Source organism: Pteropus vampyrus, unplaced genomic scaffold, assembly GCF_000151845.1.
Source record: "Pteropus vampyrus isolate Shadow unplaced genomic scaffold, Pvam_2.0 Scaffold218, whole genome shotgun sequence".
NCBI classification, from domain to species: domain Eukaryota; kingdom Metazoa; phylum Chordata; class Mammalia; order Chiroptera; family Pteropodidae; genus Pteropus; species Pteropus vampyrus.
Window position 1 is genome coordinate 1876504 of NW_011888999.1, and position 22181 is coordinate 1898684.

The 22181-nt window shown below is 37.9% G+C and overlaps 1 protein-coding gene across 6 annotated transcripts in view; it reads right to left on the reverse strand.

Annotated features, from left to right (window-relative positions):
• Window positions 1-20683: 20683 nt before the first annotated feature.
• The window catches only part of PRCP (prolylcarboxypeptidase), a 58647-nt gene continuing 57149 nt past the window's right edge, over window positions 20684-22181 (reverse strand). For all 6 annotated transcript variants that reach the window (XM_011373124.2, XM_011373122.2, XM_011373121.2 and 3 more), the window contains exon 10: window positions 20684-21438. In XM_011373124.2, the coding sequence (XP_011371426.1) occupies window positions 21222-21438 (217 nt within the window). In that variant the 3' untranslated portion in view covers window positions 20684-21221. The remainder of the gene's footprint in view (window positions 21439-22181) is intronic.

The following is a 22181-nucleotide window of genomic DNA, read 5'->3' on the forward strand; positions in this document are numbered from 1 at the left end:
AGATTTAAATTTTACCATTTGCAACAACATGGATGAACCTATGGGGAATTATAGCGAATGAAATAAGTCAGATGGGGAAAGACAAATACTGTATGATTTCACTCGCACATGGAATGAATAAAAACAAAATAAATAAACAAACAAAATAGAAACAAGCTCATGGATGCAGAGAACAAACTGATGGTTGCCAGGTGGGAGAACGTTGAGGGGCTGCGGGGGAAAAGGTGAAAGGATTAAGAAGTACAAATTGGCAGTTACAAAATAGTCACAGGGATGTAAAGTACAGCATAGGGAATATAGCCAATAATATTGTAATGACTATATATGATGTCAGGGGGTACTAGACTTATTGAGGGGATCACTTCATAAGTTATCTAAATGTCTAACCACTATGCTATACACCTGAAACTAATATAGTATTGAATGTCAACTGTCATTGAAATTTTTTTAATTAAATAATTTTTTAAATTAAAAAATAAAAGATGCTACCTGAGGGTAAGGCTTCGAATTTAGCACACACCTAGGGGCTGATTGTGATTCTCCCCTGGGACCAAGGAATCCAAGAGACTCCTCTCTTACCTTCTCCCTCTAGTCAGCTCTAAGTTGCCAGTATCTCCCTAGAAGAAGCATATGCGCACATCTAGTGCCTCAGCTTTTGCTACAACTGACAAGGGATGAGCTATCCAATTACATGGCTCTGACAGCCAATGGAGCTTGCATTCACAAGTCGCATGGGGCTGTAGTAAACAAAGAAGCAGTTCTTAACAGGTGCACGAGCACACTCCCACAGCTATACATTCAGGCCAAGAGAAAGCAGGCAAAAATGCCCATCTACCAGTTTCTTCCTGGAAGGGGCTTAAATATATACTTTCCCAGCTTCTGCCTGAGGGTCTGACATTCAATGAACCTGTATCTAGGTGCTGAATGCAACCTGCCCTTTGAGACACTGACAGGTCTTGGCACACCTATTACTAGGTAGTCACTAAGAATGAAGAAGGTAACTTGGACAATCACAAAGGTTTGAGAGACAACCAAGAACTTGGGGCCAGGCTTAACAATAAGGTTTATCTCCTACACAAGATTATTTCATCAAGACTGTGAGATGTGGCTGTTTTATCTAATGGACAAAAACTAATACATGGTGTCAACAAAAGAAATGAAGAAACATAAGACTATGTTCCAAACAAAAGAATAAAATCAAACTCTAGAAACAGTCCTTAATGAAGTGGAGATAAGTGATTATTAACCTGATAAAGAATTCGAAATAATGGTCATAAAAATGATCACCAAGGTCAGAAAAACAATGCATGAAAAAAGTAAGAATTCAAAAAAAGAGATGGAAAATATAAGAAAGTACTAAACAGAAATCACAGTGCTGATGTATATAATAACTAAACTGAAAAATTCAATGGAGCAGTTCAACATCAGACTAGATCAAGCAGAAGAAAGGATCAGCAAATTTAAATACAGAGCAGTGAAATTCATCCTATCAGAGGAGCAAAAAGAGAATGAAAATGGTGAAGCTAGCTTAAAGGACTTAGGGGACACCATCAAACAGACCATTATATGCATTGTAGAGGTCCCAGAAGGAATAGAAAGGGACAGAGAACCTATTCAAAGAAATAATGGGGAAAGAAACAGACATTCAAATTCAGGAAACCCAGAGAGTACCAAATAAAATGAATCAAAAGAGACCCACGCTGAGCCACATAAATAAATTGTCAAAAGTTAAAAACAAGAAGAGAATCTTAAAAGCAGAAAGAGAAAAGCAACTTGTTACATACTAGGGAACCCCCACTCTCCCCAAGACTATCACTGGATTTTTTCAGCAGAACCTGTAGGCCAGAGGTAGTGACACAATATATTCAATGTACTGAAAGAAATAAATCTGTCAAATAGGACACTCTCCTTGGAAATGTGGTCTTTCAGAATTAAATGAGAAAAAGTTTTCCAGAAAATCAAAAGCTATAGGAGTTCATCACTAGTAGATCAGACTTACAATAAATGCTAAAGGAAATTCTTCAGGCTGAAATAAAAGAACACTAACTGGTATAAGAAAAACATATAAAAGTATAAAGCTCACTAATAAAAGCAAATATGTAGTTAAATTCAGAATACTCATGTTGTAACGGTGGTGGGTAAATCACAACTCTAGTACGAAGATTAAAACACAAAAGTATTTTAAAAACTTTAACTATGAGAGTTTATTAATGGATACACAATGTAAAAAATGTAAATTGTGACATCAAAAACATAAAACGTGAGAGGGGACATAAAAATATAGAGCTTTTATATGCATTTGAATTTAAGTTATTATCAGCTTAAAATAGACTGTTTTAGATATATAATGTTTCATGTAAGACTTTTGAGAACCACAAAGCAAAAACCTATAATAACTACACAAATGATAAAGAAGGGGGGAAAAAAACAAAGCACAGTACTACAGAAAATTATCAGACCACAAACGAAGAGTAAAAAAGGAATAAAGGAACTATAAAACATCCAGAAAACAATTAGCAAGATAGCAATAGTAAGTCCATACCTATCAATAATAACTTTAAATGTAAAGGGACTAAATTCTGCAAACAAAAGACACAGAGTGGCTTTATGGCTAAAAATAAACAAAGGTTCAACTATATGCTGCCTACAAGAGACTCATTTCATTTTTAAGGAAACACAGAGTAAAAATTAGACATGTAAAAAATATCTCAGACAAATGGAAATCAAGGGTAGGTCTACTTATATCATTAAACTGACTTTAAGCCAAAAACAGTAACAAGAGACAAAGAAGGTCATATATAATGATAAAGAGGTCAATTCATCAAGTGGATATAACAATTGTAAATATATACATGTACCCAACATCAGAGCAACAAAATGTAGAAAGCAAAAATTAACAGATCTGTAGGGAGAAATAGACAGCTATACAATACTAGTAGGAGACTTCAATACTCCACTCAACAATGGGTAGATGTTCCAGACAGACAATCAATAACAAAACATTGAACTTATAGTACATGTTAGACTAGATAGGCCTAACAGTTTTTATAGAACATTCCAGCCAATAGCAAAAGAATACACATTCTTCTCACATGTACATGGAACATTCGCCAGGATCAATCATATGTTAGGTCACAAAAATGTCTTAATAAATTTAAATAAACTGAGTTTATATCAAGCATCTTTTCCTACTACAATGATATGAAATTAGGTATCAATTATAAGAAGGAAACTGGAAAATTCACAAATATGTAGAGATTAAACAACATGATACTGAACAACCAATGGGTCAAAGAAGAGATGAAAAGAGAAATTAAAATATATCTTGAGACAAATTAAAATGGAAACATAACATACCAAACCTTATGGGATGTAGCAAAAGCAGTTCTAAGAGGAAAATTTATAGCAATAAAAGTCTACATTAAGGAAAAAGAAAGATTTCAGAAAAAAAAAATGGTATAGATGATAGAGGCTTTGTTCATCCCTCTTGCAACCAAATCACAGTTGTGACAGAAACACAGAGCATACAGCAAGGAAAAGTGCCTGGGATCTAGATGAACAGAAGCACTACAACTAGGGAGAGAAATAATTAATCAACCTGCAATGGTAGAAGGTAGGAGGGCTCCTGGTGAGGCTACCTGGTTCCCAGTGGCTGAGTGGGACAGAGACTGTGAAAGCAGCAGCTGCAGACGCCTCTTAAAAGGGCCGTGTCCGTGAACGGACTTTTGTGGTGGCCTGCTCGCTCTGAGCACCAGCGCTGGGTCAGCTGCTCGGAGGGTACCAGGGACTTACAGAGGGACACTGAGTTGTCGGAGTGAGGGCTGGAGGCATGGCTCTCTCCTGGACAGAAGTGTCAAGGTATCCATTGTTCCTCTGTTGAGCTTTCCTCTCTCCCAGTATGCTGGATGCAGCTCTACTATAGCTGAGACGTCATCAAACAGGATAACAGAGGTTGCTCTGCTCAGAGGATTCCCTAAAACTCCACCTCCTCCAAATCGCGGCCAAAGCCATATCCAAGTATGTCCTTGGCAAGTCAGGTGCTCTTTGCTGAGCCAACTCCAAGACTTAAACTGTTGGCAGCTGACCTCGGTTTCTGGTGTGGCCTCTTGAGGCAGCTATAAGCGCAGCATCTGTGAATTGCTTGCTGAATCTTAACTGGGGCTAAACTTGGCCTGCAGCTGAGCCCCTCTCAGGACTGTGCCATTGGACACCTACTACACAAAGCCATACTAATAAGACCGGGGGACTTAGGAGCTTTGCTTAATACATAGAAACAGACACAGAAAGGCAGTGAATGGGAAGACAAAGAAGCAGAAATCATATGAGAGAACAGGACAGGAATAATGGAGTCAAGCAATCTAACAGATGCAGAATTCAAAACACTGGTTATAAAGATGTTCAATGAACTTAGGGGAAGTGTAGATGAAAGATAGAGTGGCTGAAAACAAGAAAACAAGAGAGCAAAATCTCTACTTATGCTACCTACAAGAGACTCACTTCAGATTAAAAGGCACACACAGACTAAAAGAAAGGGGATGGAAAAAGATATTGCCTTGATGGACCTAGAAGGAATGAAATGGGTCAGATAGAGAAAGACAAATATCACATGATTTCACATACATGTGGAATCTAAAGAACAAAATAAACAACAACAGCAACAAAAGCGGAAATAAACTCATAGATACAGAGAACATTTTGAGGGCTACTAGATGGGAGTAGAGTTTGGGGGACAGTGAAAAAAGGCAATGGGATTAAGAGGTACAAATGGATAGACACAGAATAGACATGGAGATGTAGAATGTAGCATGGGGAAGATGATTAATAATGTTGTAATAAATATGTAAGGGTGAAGAGGGATACTATATTTAGTGGGGTGATCACTTTGTGAGTTATGTGGATCTCTGATCACTATGCTGTACACCTAAAACTGACACATTATTGTATGCCAACTATAATTGAAAAAGAAAACTCATTGAATTGTATAGTGTAAATACGAGCAACAAAGTGTCTATTATGTTTCAATAAAGCTGGGGAAAAAGAAAAAAGATAGATTTTAAATAACACTCTAACTTTCATTTCAAGGAACTAGAAAAATAGGACAAACTAAGCCCAAAGTTTAGTAGAAGAAAGGAAGTAACCAATGAACGAGGCAGAAAAAAAAATGAAATAGACTAAAAAATAAATAAGATCGATGAAAGTAAGAGCTGGGTTTTTTAAAAGATAAATACAATTGAAACCCTTTAGCTTAAATTAACAAAGAAAGAAAAGACAAATAAAATTATAAATGAAAGAGGAAACATAACTAAACCACGGAAACGCAAAGGGTCATAAGAGATTACTATGAACAGTTATATGCCAACAAATTGTACAACCTAGAAGAAATCAGTAAATTCCTAGAAACATACAACCTACCAAGACTAAATTATGAAGAAATAGAAAACATGAATGGACCAATTACTAGTAAGGAGATTGAAACAGTAATCAAAAACCTCCCAACAAAGGAAAGTCCAGGACAAGATGGCTTTACTGGTGACCTCCACCAAACATTTAAAGACTTAATATCAACCTTTCTCAAACTCTTCTAAAAATGGAAGAGGAGAGAACACTTCCAAATTAATTTGACGAGGCTAGCATTACCCTGATGCCACAACCAAACATGGACACTACAAGAAAAGGAAATTACAATTTAATATCACTGATGAACTTTGATGCAAAAATGTTCAGCAAAATATTAGCAAACCAAATTCAGCAATACATTAAAAGGATCATTACCCTGATCAAATGGGAGTTCTCCCTGGGATGTAAGAATGGTTCGACATGTGCAAATCAATCAATGTGATATACAACATTACCAAAATGAAGGATAAAAATCATAATCATCTCAATATATGCAGAAAAAGCATTTTGGCAAAATTCAAGATCCATTCATAATACAAACTCTCAACAAAATGGGTATGGAGGAAACATATCTCAGCATAATAAAGGCCATATATGACAAGCCCACAGCTCACAACCTACTCAGTGGTAAAAAGCTGAACACATTTCCTGTAAGATAGGTACAACACAAGGATACCACTCTCACCACTTTTATTCAACATAATTTTGGAAGACCTAGCCAGAGCAATTAGACAAGAAAAAATAAAAGATATCATTGGAAAGGAAAAAGTAAAGCTACCTCTATTCATAGATGACATATACTATATACAGAAAACCTTAAAAACTCTACCGAAAGACTGTTAGAACTAATAATCAAATTCAGTAAATTTGAAGAATACAAACTCAACATACAAAAATCAGTTCATTTCTATACACTAACAATGAACTATCAGAAAGAGAAATTAAGAAAACAATCCCATTTACCATAGCATCAAATACAAAAAAAATTTAAGAATAAATTTAACCACAGAAGTCAAAAATCTATAAACTGAAAACTATAAGGCTGATGAAAGAAACCAAAGAAGACACATATAAATGGAAAGATAGCCCATGCTTATGGACTGGAAAAATTAATATTGTTAAAATGTTCAAAGCCATCTACAGATTCAATGTAATTCCTATCAAAATTCTAATGACATTTTTCACAAAAATAGCACAAACAATCTTAAAATGTGTATGGAACCACAAAAGAGTTCGTTAATCAAAGCAACCTTGAAAAAGAACACATGAAGGTATCACACTTCCTGCTTTCAAAATACGTTACAAAGTTACAGTAATCAAAACAATATGGTACTGGCATAAAAACAGATATATTGACCAGTGGAAAAGAATAAAGAGCCCAGAAAGAAACCCACACTTTTATGGTAAACTGATTTTTGTTAAGAGTGCCAAAGAAAAGGATAGTCTTTTCAACAAATGGTGCTGGAAAAACTGGATATCCATATGTAAATGAATAAATTTGGACCCCTATTTTACACCATACACTAAAATCATCTCAAAATAGATTAGAGACTTAAAACTAAGACTTAAAACTATAGAATTCCTAAAAGAAAACCAGGAAAATGTTTCATGACATTGGCCTTGAAAATGATTTCTTGGATATGACACCAAAAGCAAAGCAACAAAAGCAAACATAAAGAAGTGAGACTACATCAAACTAAAAAGTTTCTGCACAGCAAAGGAAACAATTAACAAAGTGAAAAGGTAGCCTATAGAATGAGAGAAAATATATGCAAATCATAGGACTAACAAAGGGTTAATATTGAAAATATATAAGGCTCTCCCACAACTCAATAGCAAAAAACAAATAACCCAATTTAAAAATGGACAAAAGACCCAGACATTTCTATAAAGGAGAAAATATGTAAAGATCATAATGGTAAGGGTTCAATTAAAACACAAGTCATAGAGATATGATATTTGCCAACCTTTCTCAACAAGAGCCCCTAGAAAAAGCTGAATCCTACAGAAAATATTTTGAATGACTTTTTAAAATCTTTTCTTATGGATGATGCATAGCTAGGATCACTTCTAGTTGCAATGGAGAAAAGCTAATTCATTACACACAATAGCTACTTTAAGCATTGGGACATAATGCTTTCCTGAAATAGATGAGAAAGACTTGAGAGCCTGAGGAAGAGAGAAGAGTCAAGAAGGAAATCTGAGTTTCAGGCTTGGAACCTGAGAAGCTGAGTGTTCTGTTACTGAAACAAGAAACACAATACCCCACACACATGCCTCTTGGGGTAGAAAGTTCTACAGCATCTAGACTGCTATTTCTTGCCCTTTCTGCTCAGTCTGCTTGGACGTCCCACAGCAGAATCTCTCCTCATGTCCCAAAACCAAGTCCTCATTTTCCATTTGCCCACATTCCCCTTCTACCCTCATTTGATTGGACTTTACCCTGGAGATGACAGAAACTCAGTGTTTGTAACCATCGATTCAAGGGCGGGAACTATGCAGATGTACCTCTGCAATCTCACGTAGTGCCTGCCACAGGACAGTTGCTCCATACATATTAAGTGATAATTAGGAATGGATTTATGGTGACAACGACTAAACCAGTTGGAATTTTTAAAGCAAGAAAGCAACTTAAGATTTGTGTTTGAAAGAATTACTTTGGCTGCAGTGTGCAAAATCGCCTAGAGTAGGTTTTTTTCTATCTCAGCTGTCTTGATATTTGAACTGGTTAATTGTTTGTTGTGGGAGCTATCCTGTGCCTTGTAGGGTGTTGAGCACATTTTTGTCCTCTAGCCACTAAGTTCCAGTGGCACTCTCCTCCCCAATTATGTCATCCAAAGATGTTTCTCCAGACATTGGCAATGTTCCCTGGGATGCAAAATTGCCCCTGGATGAGAGGGAAAAGAAGATGAAAAATGAGTCAGGCCATTCACTAGATAATGTTATAGAAGAAAGAAGGAAGTACATTCACATTGATTAAATATGTCTACTATGTGCTAGGACTTTACATATGTTGTTATGTTTTAAAGAGAGATATGGGACAAGAGAGCCTCACTGCCACACCAGTTGCCCCCTGAAATCTCTTCAGGGTTACCTGAGGTCAAGCTCCCAAATGATTAAACCCTAGAACAGATGCCATCACTTTCCCTAGCCCCACTTGAGTGCAGTAAAGTCTATTTCCCACGCCATGTCAAAGAGGCGTGTTTGACACTGCTCCATGGATATTAATTTAAGTTATTCTAGGGAGGCCTCAAAATCACTTTCCAGTCATCTCCAAGGGGGAACAGGGCAGAGGCTCTTTGACATAAGCTGGTCAAATTCCAGGACTTGGGTGCCTACTTCCTTTGTACAAGCCCTCGGCCATTCTTGGGGAGCCTCTCTCTGGGGACTATGCAACAGCTGGGCTAAAAGCCGAATGCTGCAGCCAGTTGGTTTTCCTGGTGAGGTCCAGCTCAGAGGGCCCTGGCAAGTGCCTCCACATTCACTTAGCAGACTGGGGACTTGTGTTGCTCTTCTCTGCTCCCACCAACGCCCGCTGGTTGCTGCTGGTGTTAATAACATGAGCAGCAGGAGGCTTTGCACCAGAATCAGGGCTGTCTGGATAATTACCTAGTGGCCCAGAACCAGTCAGTAAATTATTCTGTGACCTGGGAATTCAGCAGGTTACCACCATCACTCAGGCCTGCTCACTACTGCTCTCCCCTCCTGCTGCACTGACATTTGTTTGTATAGTTTACATTCAGAGTATTGATTTCATGCCTTTTTGTTTTCTGTCTTAGAGGTAAGAAGTAGCCCCTTTGGGGTGACCGGTTCTTAGGTCAGTGGGATGGCTGTAGTGACAAGGGAAGGGGAAATATTGAAGATTTTGTTTTGTGCAATCATTTAACGTACCCCCACTACATCAATATCTGCTCTCTGTGGCACTCCCAAACATATTGCAACCGTTTCTGAGTTGTGACACTCTCTAGTAAACTGCCCCTATATGTAACCTTGCATATTAGGGAAAGGGAGATCAGAGGGGAAAAAAAGTTTCATGTCACTCCCACCTGACACACTACACTTTAGCTATACCAAATGGGAATAGCACATTCAAGTTCATTTTCTCACATGCAGTGGTCTCTGTCCTTGGGGCATTTGCATTAACTATTTCCTTATCTAGAGCACTCTCTGCCCTCCTATTCACCACACTTAGTTATCTTTCAGGTCTTATCTTAGATGTCACTCTCCCCCAGGAAGCTTTTCCTCACTCAATCAGAAGGTAGGTTACTCATGTCCTTTCTAAGCTATAATAGCATCCTATTCCTTATTAATAACTAATTCCAGTTTGTTGCAATTACCTGTTTTCTTGCCAGCCCTGTCTTTTGTATTGTGAAGTCAGCGACAACCAGACCACATTTGTACCAGGCCCCCATTTAAAGTAATCAATAAAAATCAATAGACATAGGAAAATACCCCTTACTCTACCTTCCATGTGAACTTGATTCCAGCTTCAGCTCAGCCAAGGCACTTACATATCCAACACCATTCTCCAAAGACAGTGGTCACAAAGATTCCTAGTGGGGAACCTACAGCTTCAACTAAGGATTTTATTCCAATTCCCTGAAATTATCACTACATCTCTCCTTCTTTTCAATTGACCAATTTCTATAAGTGTACCTGAAAATAATCCTGTAACTCTCATTTAGTGTTCACTTTAACTAATAATCCACCTAAAAAAAAAAAAATTCCTGGCTTAGCTGATTAAACTACTTATAACCTTGATTAAGACATTTACATGCATTCAGCTTTGATTTGCTCTTGCATGAAATGAGTCTGTTATCTATGTGAAAGTTTCTGATTCTAAAATTTGAAGCATATTTTGTGGCGACATTTCTCACTTTGCTGCAAAACTCTTTTTGACAAATAGGATATAAATCAAGTAATTAATTAAAATAAATAATTTACCTTCTTTTTTCACAGAGGTACGGTGTGAGATCATAATCTGCCTCTTACTTCCTTCCCCAACCTGCCCTACTTCATCACTAATCACAAATTGCTTCCAGCTCCCTCTATACAGTTTTCCAGCTGATGTGCTTTTACCTACGCTATTGCATCTGCCTGGAATGCTCTTTCTCCACTGTATACCTGGCAAACTTCTAATTCTGTTTTGAAACGTAGCTTCGGTCAACTCTTCTGGGAAGTCTTCCTTGACAGCACAGCACAATGACTAAGTGTTTAGACTGTAACGTCACACAAATCTGGGACTACAATTTAGCCGACCACTTACTAGCTGTGATTCTGTGGAAAAGTGACTTAATTGATCTGACTGAGCCTCAGCCTCCTCACAGGTGAAATGAGCATGATATCTCATAGGGTTATAAGGATTGATTGAGGTAATGCAAGTAAAGCTTTTGGCTCAGCTGTTGGCAAATAATAAGCATTGTATAAGGTTTAGCCATTATTATTAATGACCCCAAGTTAGAATTAATCCTTCTAATATACATTTATCAAGCTGAATTTTATATGCCTGTCTCCCTTACAAGACTGTGACCTCCTTAAAGGTCAGAGATTTAATTCATATCTATATCCCCCGAACTGTGCATAATGCTCTGTGCATAGTAGATAACCAACACATGCTTTGTTGAATGAAATTGAATTACACATGTAGAAGACAAGGGTATTTTTTAAAGAACAAGAATTTAAAATATTACTTTAAACAAAGTAAGATAAAATAAAAATAAAAGTGTACATGTTATCTCATAATGTCCTAGATTGGCTGTGACACTCACATTCATATTCACATTTTCACTTTGGTTCTCACAGTGAATTTATGTGGCAGATATTATTATTCTGAGTTCACAAATAAGAGAACAGATTCAGAGGGATTTTATTTTGGCCCAGTCACAGAACAAGTTGCAGAACCTAAACTGTATCACTTTTCCTCCTTCTTATTCTTCCCTTGCCCACCTCACCCCTCAGCTCCCCCTAAAGGAGTAGCGAAGCCACTCTTAAAACTCAAGTATAAAATTTTAAGCTTCCACAAGTGATCCCTCACCCAGAACCCAATGAAATCAAGGACTGGGAACAGGATCCTTCTCCGAGACGCTGTTCCCAATGGTGACTGCAGCCCTCACGTCTCTCCATGCTGTGTGAAAGCATGCATGTGCTGTACATTTTGCCCTCAGCATTTAAAGGAGACACTGGTTTCTGCCAGAGCTTTGAGCTCTTCAGGCTTTTCCTGTGCTTTTGTGCAGCTGAGAAGATGAAGCGTAAGGGTATCAAAGGCTGCAAACAGTCTCTACCTCTGGAGACAGGCATTTACTAGAAGAAAGAATGAACCAATGGCTTCCCAGAGCATTGTTCAGCCACATTAGAGAAAGGATTAAGCAGATACATTCAGCTATTCTAACAGATTTTCTTTAAGCCTTGAATAAGCCTCTCACACTCACTCAGATAATCACATTAGTTTTGTCATTAAAAGATCCCTTTTATAGAAAGTACCTAAACCGCTTAAACCACCCAGAGAGGTCGCATACATTATCAAACACCAAGACATACAAAAGAGATTTTCTGTTCCCCATCTCAGTTTTCCCTAGTCCTCAACATTTGGGGGAAATCGAGGTAGAAATAAGTTTGCAAATGGACAGTGGCAGGACAGCAATTCTCACTCCTTCCTTCCCTAGTCGGTCCCTCAGTAATTGGAACTGAGAAGACTGAAAAACTCCTTCATCATTAGGGCCAGCAGAAAACAAAAGTAAAGACAGAGATGAAGATAGGAGGGCAAGGAGGGGATGGAAAGAAGTGGGCTTGCCTCACTGCCACAGGAAATTGAGCTTGGTACGAAGGAAGAGTCGAAAAGCACAAGGTTTGTAATCAGAAAACTGCCACTTACTAGATCTGTGGCCATGACTGGGGGTAGAAGAAAGTTACTTCATTTCTCTTGGCCTCATGGTCCTATTTTATAAAATGGAGGTAATTTTCTGCTTTGCTTCCTGCCCAGGGTTGTTGAGAGGCTCAAATGAGAAAAAGCAGGCTGTGGAGTTCTGAGGTATATAAAGTATGATATAAAGCATTAGCGGGGTGGAGGGAGGTGGGGGTTGTTCCTTTGGCTCTTTGTATGACCTCCATAATAATAGGAGCTATGTCTTTTTCACAGTAACATGATTGGTACCTAACCCTTGGTATATAATGGATGCTTAAATATATATATATATATATATACATATATACATATTCATATATGTATGAATATACGTATTCATATATGTATGAATATATATAAATATATATGAATATATAAATATTCATATATATATGAATATTATATAAATAGTGCTATTACTGCCTTTCTTACTAAACCCCATCCACACTGCAAACTCATCCTTCAAGTCTCAGTTCAAATGTTACTTCTCCTTTAAAGCCTTCCTCAATCCTTCAGGATGAATTCATCACTTCTGTTTTCATGCTCCTACAGCATCCTGAATGCAAAAAGAATTCTTAGCCCAATGTATCTAATCTGACATGGTGACCATCTCTCCTCTTTAACATTGAGCTTCTGGAAAAAGACTGGGCTTTGCTTTTTTATTCTTACTACCTTACACGATACTTACATAGAGCTGCCATTCAATAAATATTTGAACAAATGAATGATAAATGAACAAACAATCCAAAGAATTAGGGTTATTTGGCTCAGGGAAGAGAAATTCAAGGAGTAATTTAAGAACCAGTCTCCTAAATAAAGTTTATTAAATTTTAGAGAGGAGGGTGTCTGTCCTACAATGTTTAGACTGTACATTTTAAACACCGTGCTATTGTATTGTTTAGAGTATAAGACTATTAGATAAATTGAATTAACAATTTTTCATCCCCTTTGCAAGGTAAAATTTGAGGAAAGGGCCTTAAGTTATGATAGAGATTTAGGTTAAACATTGACACTATCACCATTTTGGGCCACATAATTCTTTGTTGTGGGAAGTTGTCCTTTGCATTGTAGGAAGCCTAGAAGAAACACTGGTGTCCACTCATTAGATGCCAGCAGCAACTCCCCTCCCCCAGCCCAGAGTTGTGATAAACAGTAACATCACTTGACATTGCCAAATGTCTTTTGGAGGACAAAAGTGCTGCCAGTTGAAAAACGCTGGCTTAAACTTAGAGTGAACGCCTGCAGGGAAGGGTTTTGTGACTTCAGAAAAGGTAACGAGAGATGGTGAGTTCCTAAAATATAAAGCAGGTGGACATTTGACTGTTTCGTGTTGGACCATCCATTCTGAAAGTAGGTAGATTGACCAAATGAACGGACATCATCATTGCCACGACCTGCATGGCTAGAGGGTTAACATACATGAGAGGGGCCAACGGAAGGATTGAGAAAAACACAGAGACAGTATATACAAAAGCTGGGGCCAGGTGGGATACTGCACTTTGCTTAGATACAGTGACCCTGAGGTAAACTCAGCGCATTTATTATATACTTTTGAAGGTCGAAGAGGGAGTGGGAGTCTGTCTTCTCAGGACTTGAAACTTGCTGGCAGCAATAATTTCCCAAGGCCTGTCTGTATCTGGTTATCTACACTAACCTATAAGCAACTGTCTGTTAACTGTTTCGCTTCTTGGTCCTTGGCAGATTGCTATATAGTCAAGCATGGCTTTGCCAATGCTTTGGCCACAGGATCTGCAACACAGCCAAGCATAGCTTTGCCAATGCTTCAATCAGGTCTGGCTCAGATCTGGCTCTCTACACATAACATATGAAATGTGTTCTGTCAATTATAAGGGAGATTTCTGAAACAAAAATAATTCGATGGCCTTTGTTGATGAGAGAAGGAAGCCATGTATCAAACCAACTGTATACTTCACTGAATTGTACTTATTCAAGAGTACTTACTATATACCCTTACTATATACATATCACTGAGCAAAAAGTTTCATTTAGAGTTTATTATGCTGGAGTTATTGATTGCTGGTTTTCTGTAAACCTTTCTCTCACTATTTGCCTCATATTTCAGGAGTTACAAAACAGAAAAAAAGGTTAAAACCACTCCGCCAGAGCCACAGAGGAAATTTGGTTACAGATGCAAATATCTCTGTGGTAGAAGCACCTGCTTCTGTCTCCACTTTGCCTCCAGTTGGCTAGTGAGCTACCACTGATCCAATAGTTCACCTGTGAGCCAAGCAGGATGGTATTAAATTCAGGCACCTGAGCTTATGATTTCAAACTGCTTCATTTATGTTATAAAGCATCATTCCCTCCTTTTCTAGTATCTACTACAGCATATAAACTAGGTACCTGGCAAAATTTTGGCTGAGTCTTCTTCTAGATACTGTAAATATCTATTTCTAGATTAAGCCAGGTCAGCAACTATATATATATATATATATATTTCATTAGTCCATTTAGAATAATTTTTATGCTTCAGTGTTATGACTTCCCTCTGTACTAAAGGATCATATAAGGATGAATACAGTGAAATTTAGCTGTATGGGTGAAGAAGTTGAAGATCTCATTCATTATATTACACTTTTCCCCCTTCTTTCAGGAACTTCCTGCAGGGCTTCTCCAGGTTGATTGGTCTGGTTTTATCTAATGCATAGCGTGAATTGTTTAACCAACTTTGCTTTCCTCTTTGCAGATGCCTGCTAGAAATCTTACAGCCAAATTTTCTTGATCCCTATCTTCAGAAAATATATAGAATTCCATGGCAGCATTTCCCAATGGGTTTTGTCAGAGCACTAGTTCCTCAAATGTTGAAAAAATGGTTCTAGAGCAAATAAATTTTGGAAATGTCAAAAATTCTTGTTGATTAACAATGCACATAGCATATCAAAGTTTTGAGAGATTCTGTAATAACCTGTTTGAATTTGTTTCAAACATGTGTAAACATTTTGATTTGTACCCCTTTTTTATGTAACAGCCACTGACATCTGGCCTTACTAGCATTCCGTGGAACCTATTTGATAAATGCTGTTTTACTGTTTGCATTCCTGGATCCATTTTACCTCTCTATCTCTGTCAAATCTCTTCTGTCCCATGTATGCTGTGTTTAATGCACATCTTTAGATCATCTGACAACCTTTCAGAACCAGGTGTAACAAAAATTTAAAAATGAATAATAAACATGTTAGTTGTATGGTCTTGGGCAAGTAACTTTCACACTCTGGGCCTGTTTCTTATTAAAGATGTTAGCTATGTTAAACACACATGTAAAACTAGATGATCTTAAGGTTGCTTTCCAGCTCTACTATTGCAAGCTTCTATCCTCCCATCTCATTAGGTAGCAAAATTTTTTGGAACCAGCCCCTCCTTTGACCTCTTTCATTGAAGAGTGGCTCCAGAGAAATCCATCCACTTGAATGACTATTTCTAGCCAGTGTTCTGTTCCCACCTAACATCAAGGCAGAGTTACAGTCAGCCCCCTTGACAAGGAATTCCAGGCTGATGGAATGGGAGGAGCCAGGGGCACATGCAGTTGAAGTGAGGGAAAATCAGTTAAGTCCAAGTTCTAGAGGTTTTGAGTAGTACAAGGAGATCCTCTTTCCAAAATCCGGGGAAGCCCAAGGGAGGAGGTCATGTGAGCAGAGAGAGATGGATAGAAAGCTTGGTCTTCCCACTCTGAAATGTATCCATTTATATAAATTTACAAAGGCTTACTGAGACCTGGCTGCCAGGCCCCATGCTAGATGCTGATTACTAGAAGGAATAAGACTCTACTCTCAGAGAGCTTGATGTCCCTGAAAAGAGGGTAAGAACATTTAGAAAAACATTACAATTTGGAGTATGTGTGCTAAACTAGAGGTGGTCAGGTGCTGGAGATGCAAACATGAACAAGACGGACAATCTCCACCTTGATGCAGTTTACATTCTAGTTGACAAGCTAGGTGTGAACCTTGTCCTGTGAGAGCATAGATAAGAAACCACTCCCTATAGGAAAGCTGAGAAAGACTTCATGGGGGAAGTAAGCAAGATCTTGGCTTTGAAAGATGCATAGATATTTGCCAGTGAAAACATTCTGGAGGATAGTGCTGAGAAGGGAATTTTAGACAGAGAGGTATTTTAGAACAACAGGAAGTTTGGTATGGCTGAATTGCTGGATGTTAGGAAAGTGAAAGGTAGCAGTAAGAATGGAAAATGAGTGCAGAGAAGTACATGCCAGTTTAAGCAAAGGCTTTACCAGGGATCAAGTGGTGGGTTGGCTCAGTAGAGTCGTATGTACTAGTTGTGGATTTCCTAAGAATGCATTCATGGTAGGTACTCCTGAAGTATATTTCCTGAACACAAGTTCCTTGAATTCACATCCCATGCTTTGATTACCATCTATGCACTATAGCTCTCAGCCCAAACTGAGATGTTTACATCCAACAGTCCCATTTGACTGCTAGTTCCACTTGTTTATTTCAAAAGTGCATAAAACTCAGCATTACAAAACTAAACCGAACTCATAATCTTCCCGCCAAACCTGGTCACCCTCCAGTGCTGCCTTTCTAGTGTATGACACCACCATCTATCTAAGCACACAAGCCAGAAATTATCGTCCTTGACACCCGCCCAACTCGTTATCTCATATAGAACCCACCACCACTGGCATTCCTTACTAAATCTCTCAAATTCATCCACTTCTCATTTCCACCTTTACCACCTTAATAAAACTATCTATTCTCATACCTGGACAACAGTGGTCTTCTACAGCACATGCTTGTACCCTACGATGAACACTCTACATTGAGTGCTTTTTTTTTTTTTAAAGGTTATTATGATATTATTGACTATATTCCCTATGCTGTATATTATATCCCCATGACATATTTACTCTATAACTGGAAATTTGTATCTCATATTCCCTCCCCTTCACCTTTTTACTTTTCTCTCTACTCCATAAGACTAGAAATCAGAAAACTCCTAGAATAAAGAAGCATAAGGAATAAACTCTTTGACTAGGACTTAGAAGTAATTTTTTGGATATGCCTCCCCAGGCAAGGGCAACAAAAGCAAAAATAAACAAATGAGATTACATCAAACTAAAAAGCTGAGAAGATATTTGCAAATGATATATCCGATAAGGGATTAATATCCAAAATATATAAAGAATTCACACAGCTAATATTAAAAAAAAAAAAAAATCCCAAACAATCTGATTAAAAACTGGGCAGAGGATCTTAATAGACATTCTCCAGAATGATCTTTTAAAGAAAAATCTGTTCACGTCACTCCCTAATTATAGACCATCGATGTATTCTCATCTCTTATAATGATTCCTATCATGATCTATTTGAATGAGATTTCTCCCTGCCAACGTCTCTAAATTCATCTTACGTCACTTCCTCTTTGGTTATCTGCTGTCCCATTACGTTGGCCTTCTTTCAGTTCCTTGAATGTGCTACTCTCAGGACTCTTGCACTGTTTTCTCCACTCCTCTTCCTTCTATAGCTCCCACTTATCATTTAGATAACAGCTAAAATGTCACATTTCAAAAGAGCGTTCTGATTTCCACAAACTGGCTCAGATTCCCTGCTAGAGCACCCCCTCTTCATAGCACTTACAATTGTACCGACTCTTGGTATAATTTGACATTTCATATCTTTCTCCCACAAAAATGTAAACCGTATTAGAACACATAGTGTGCATTTTCACCATTTTATTCTCCAGGTTTCAGGAAAATGCCTTATGCGTTGCAGCTCTCTAAGTAAGAAAAGCTGCATTCTCGGTTACTATTTTGGAGAGTAACAATGCATATTGACAGATTAAGGAAAAAAAGTATTTCACTTTGCTTCATCTGTTATTTTCCAAACTTGCTTAACTATGGTCTTTTCTACTACACAAGACATTGGCATTTTGTTGGATACCTGTGTTCCAAGAGACGCTGTGTGACATAAATATACTGAGTTGCCTGAACTATTCCCCCTCCATTCCAAATATTCTATCTCTGAAGCCATGTTTTCATGAACTTGTCCCTCCCTAACTACCTGAGAGATGAGGGCTTGTGAGGTGCAGCCTCAGGAGCCTGAATTCAGACATCATTTTGGGAAGTCATCATGGGCCCTATGCAAGCACAGAAGAGGAAGCTGGTCTGCAGAGAGAATGAAGCAGCCATGGGAAAAGAAATATTAGGCAGGGCTCCCATACTCTAATGAGATCAGGCAGGACAACAGAAGTGAGGTGAACTGAAGGGACATGTCCTGTGTGAAGAAACTGAAATTCAGAATTCTTTCCATTAGTGGTTCTCAAAATGTGATCCCCCAGCATCACCTGGAATCTTGTTAGAAATGCAACTTCCCAGGATCCACCATAGACATATTACAAATGCTGGGGTGGGGCTCAGCAATCAATATTTTAACAAGCCCTTCAGGTAATGTGATGCACATGCACACTTTAGCCTGCTAGCCAAACAATAAACATCTGAGGAACAAATCTCACATGTAGCTGAGAATGACGATCTATGTTCAAAGTGAAAGAGAAATAGCAGTCTTGACTTTTAATGACTTTCTAGACCCCAGTTCCATTCCCTCACGATTCCTAGCTTCCCAAGTTTTAGAGTTATTCCTGCAGTTTCTATAAATTCCCTCTTTACTTAAACTGGTTTGGCAAGGTTTTGTTTCTTGAATCCAAACAAAGATTAAGCTATTCCAATAAAACGAAACAATGACGAGTCCCTTCTCTCTGTGGCGCAACGTCATCACCCACAATTGATGGGGTTGGACTAGAAATCCGAGGTGCCTTCACTCTAATATGCTACACTAGACACTGACTCCTCTTGATAATTTCTGGATTCTACAGAACCCTTATGCAAGATCTCTAATTTTCTTTAGTTCTATCTATTGACTCCAGGTAGTTAAAGTAACAGAAAGAGAAAATAAAAACTACCCCAACTCTTTGTCTCTTTTCTAGTCTTTCAAAAGCATTATCTATTAATTAGGGGATACTTTAAATAATAAGGTTTATTTAATGTTCCAATTATTTTCAATTTAAAATTAAATTTCAGCATTTATAATTAGGCTAACTCTAGTTAAGTATGCTGTCTGTCATGAACTATACATAGAAAAAAACATGTACATAAGACCAAATTATACTTGCAGAAGTCTTTTTTTGACAATTTTTATCTTCATAAAATGCAACTCATCCAAAAAATATTAAATGAAGCAGAAAAGTATTTTAAAGATTTTAAACAAGTAAAAAGATTTCAAGGAAAATATCCTAAAATCAATATCCTAAAATAAATAGCAATCATATCCTCCATTAAGCCCATAAACCCTACATTATATAACTTCTCAGTTGACAAAGAATAAAAACTAGTATTGTTTTGACCCTTGAATTCCCATCTCAGCAGACTTTTTCTGATGCTGAAATAAAAATAGTGACCAAATGCTTTGATGGACAACTCATTATAATGAGAACTGGAGGCTTCCGAAACCAGACAAAGATTTTTCTGTATCTCCAGATGCCAGGGAAAATAAGGGAAATATTTCAGTCTCTCATCCAAGAATTAACTTAATATCTGCATATTAAAAAAAAAATTAGTGCTTTAGCAATCGAGACCAAGGTACAGTTTTTAAAAAATAGAAAATATTCCCAAGGCAGGGTGAAGAAAACAAATTTTTGAGAGAAAATAAAAAGAAACAAGGGGGAAGAAATCTTTCAAAAGAGTAGAAACTGTTAGTCTCTCTCTGTGTCCCTGAAAGGTTTTGATCCAACTCTATTTGTTATCCTAGAAAAGCTCTTCTGAAGAAAGGTTTCAGTGTAAGAACTGCTTGAAAGAAGCCAACCCTTTGGAAATAGGAATGGCTCAGCCATTTATTAATGTCAAATATGCTGCCCGCATGAATTAGTCAGCTTGTCTTTCGGAAGCCACACAGAAAAGTTCTTGTGCACCTGCCTCTTAGTGTCCTGACACTTCTGGCTTAAAGGACAGTAGCAACGACCACCAGAAAATAAAATTTAAAAAAAAAAAAATGCTGACTATAACTATATTCTACCTTCTGAATAGTCAACTTCATCAATTTTAAAGGCTTCTTACTAAACTATCAGTAGTGACCACAGTATATAAAAGCTTGCTCTGATGTCAAAGGAAAAACAAAATAGTCATTTTCCTAAACTGGCAAAATGTAACCAAATTACTACAAAACTGACCTTAGAAACAAAGAGAAATAGAGCAGAAAAAGGCCAGATTTCTTACTGGCAGTACCACAGTGGCAAATATCCCAGAACTAAGAAAAGCTGCCAAGTGGAATAAATAAAAGGACTTTCCAAAAACAGCCAAGCCCAGTGCACATAGCATTCTCAACAGCTGGAGTGAGCCTCAGAAGCAACACACAGGTATAAGGTCCAGCCTTATTCTTTATTTACAGCACGGTTCAAAATCATTAAATCAAGTAGAAAAGAAATGGCTCCTATTTCCTGGATTGGCATCGGACATCCTTCCTACCAGCTGCAATTACATCATTTTTATCTATCTTTGTTTTTCTTTTGGGAGGGCATGGGTGGAGAAATGACAAATGGGCCAAAGAGACTTCAATCTCAAAACCAAGAGAAATCTCTGCCTGCAGAGAAACAAAGGGACTGACTCTCCCTTTTGCAAAAGGCAGTCAGGAACTCTGCTCCAGTTATGAGGCCCACTGATGGTGCAGGAAAGCAGTCACGAAGAGATTCTTCTTGGAAGTGGCATAAAGATGACGAGGACCTGGGGTGCGGGATGGCTGCTGTCACCACCATCACCCTCTCTTCTATCTCAACCTTTGCCCCACCAAAAATGACAAATGATAAACAAGGCAAAGTAATTACATGTAGAAAACCAAAGTAAATGGGAATGTAGGTGAAATGAATATAAAAGAAGAAAGTGAAAATGATCCAAAGTTGCTCAGTGCTTCTTTCTTAGATTGGCATAGAAATCTTTGATCCACTGCTTCATGTATCTAACTTCCATAGAGCGGGCTAATACCACAGTCGTGGGATCAAAGGCATTGTTGGCTCGGAGATCTAGATGATGGGCCCCCTCTGGGATAGTGATGGCAACCAAGGTGTCTGTGATGTCCTTGGTTACTCCACCTCCTGACCAGGGGTCTAGGTCACCATTGCTACGTGAGAGAGAGAAGAAAAAATAAGATTGTTAGTGTTTCATATCTATACCCAGATAAGATAGAAGAAAACTTATATTATGCATGACAGCTAAAATTATAATCTTGGGGATTTGATCTGAGGATCTAATCTGTCATATAGAAAGGAGCTTCTGATTGGAGTTTTACAACATTTTTCCAACCAAGTGCAAGAAATAGAACCAGAGAGGAATGAAAATTGTACACTACGAATCAGCCCAGACTGTACTGGGACTTGGAATCTAGAAGCCTAAATTCTAATCCTAGCCTCATTACTCAAAGGCCATGTGACTTTCTTCATCTGTAAAACAGAGATAACCGGGCCTACCTCATAAGGTTGTTGTAAAGGTTAAACCAGCTGGTACATGCAGATGTATTTAATAAGCACAAGTGTCAGGCACACAGGAGTCCCTCAATACCAGTTTTTTTCTTTCCTAGGACCCAACTATCAAAGTGATAAAGAAAATTTCCTATATTTGAAAATTCAAACTTTGGTCATTACTCAAAGTCCCCATTTTAGATTAGCTTGAAAGTTATGGAAATGTTATTAGGTTATTGGACTTGGCTGGTTCACACAAGACATTTCAGAATGATGTACACAGGATCAGTCTTTGACACAGGTTATTTAGTTTAGCTAAGTAAAAATTCAATAGAACCACAGACAGTATCCCTAACAATATTTAATAGCTTTGTTGTGATAATTCACCTACTACAAATTCTACTCA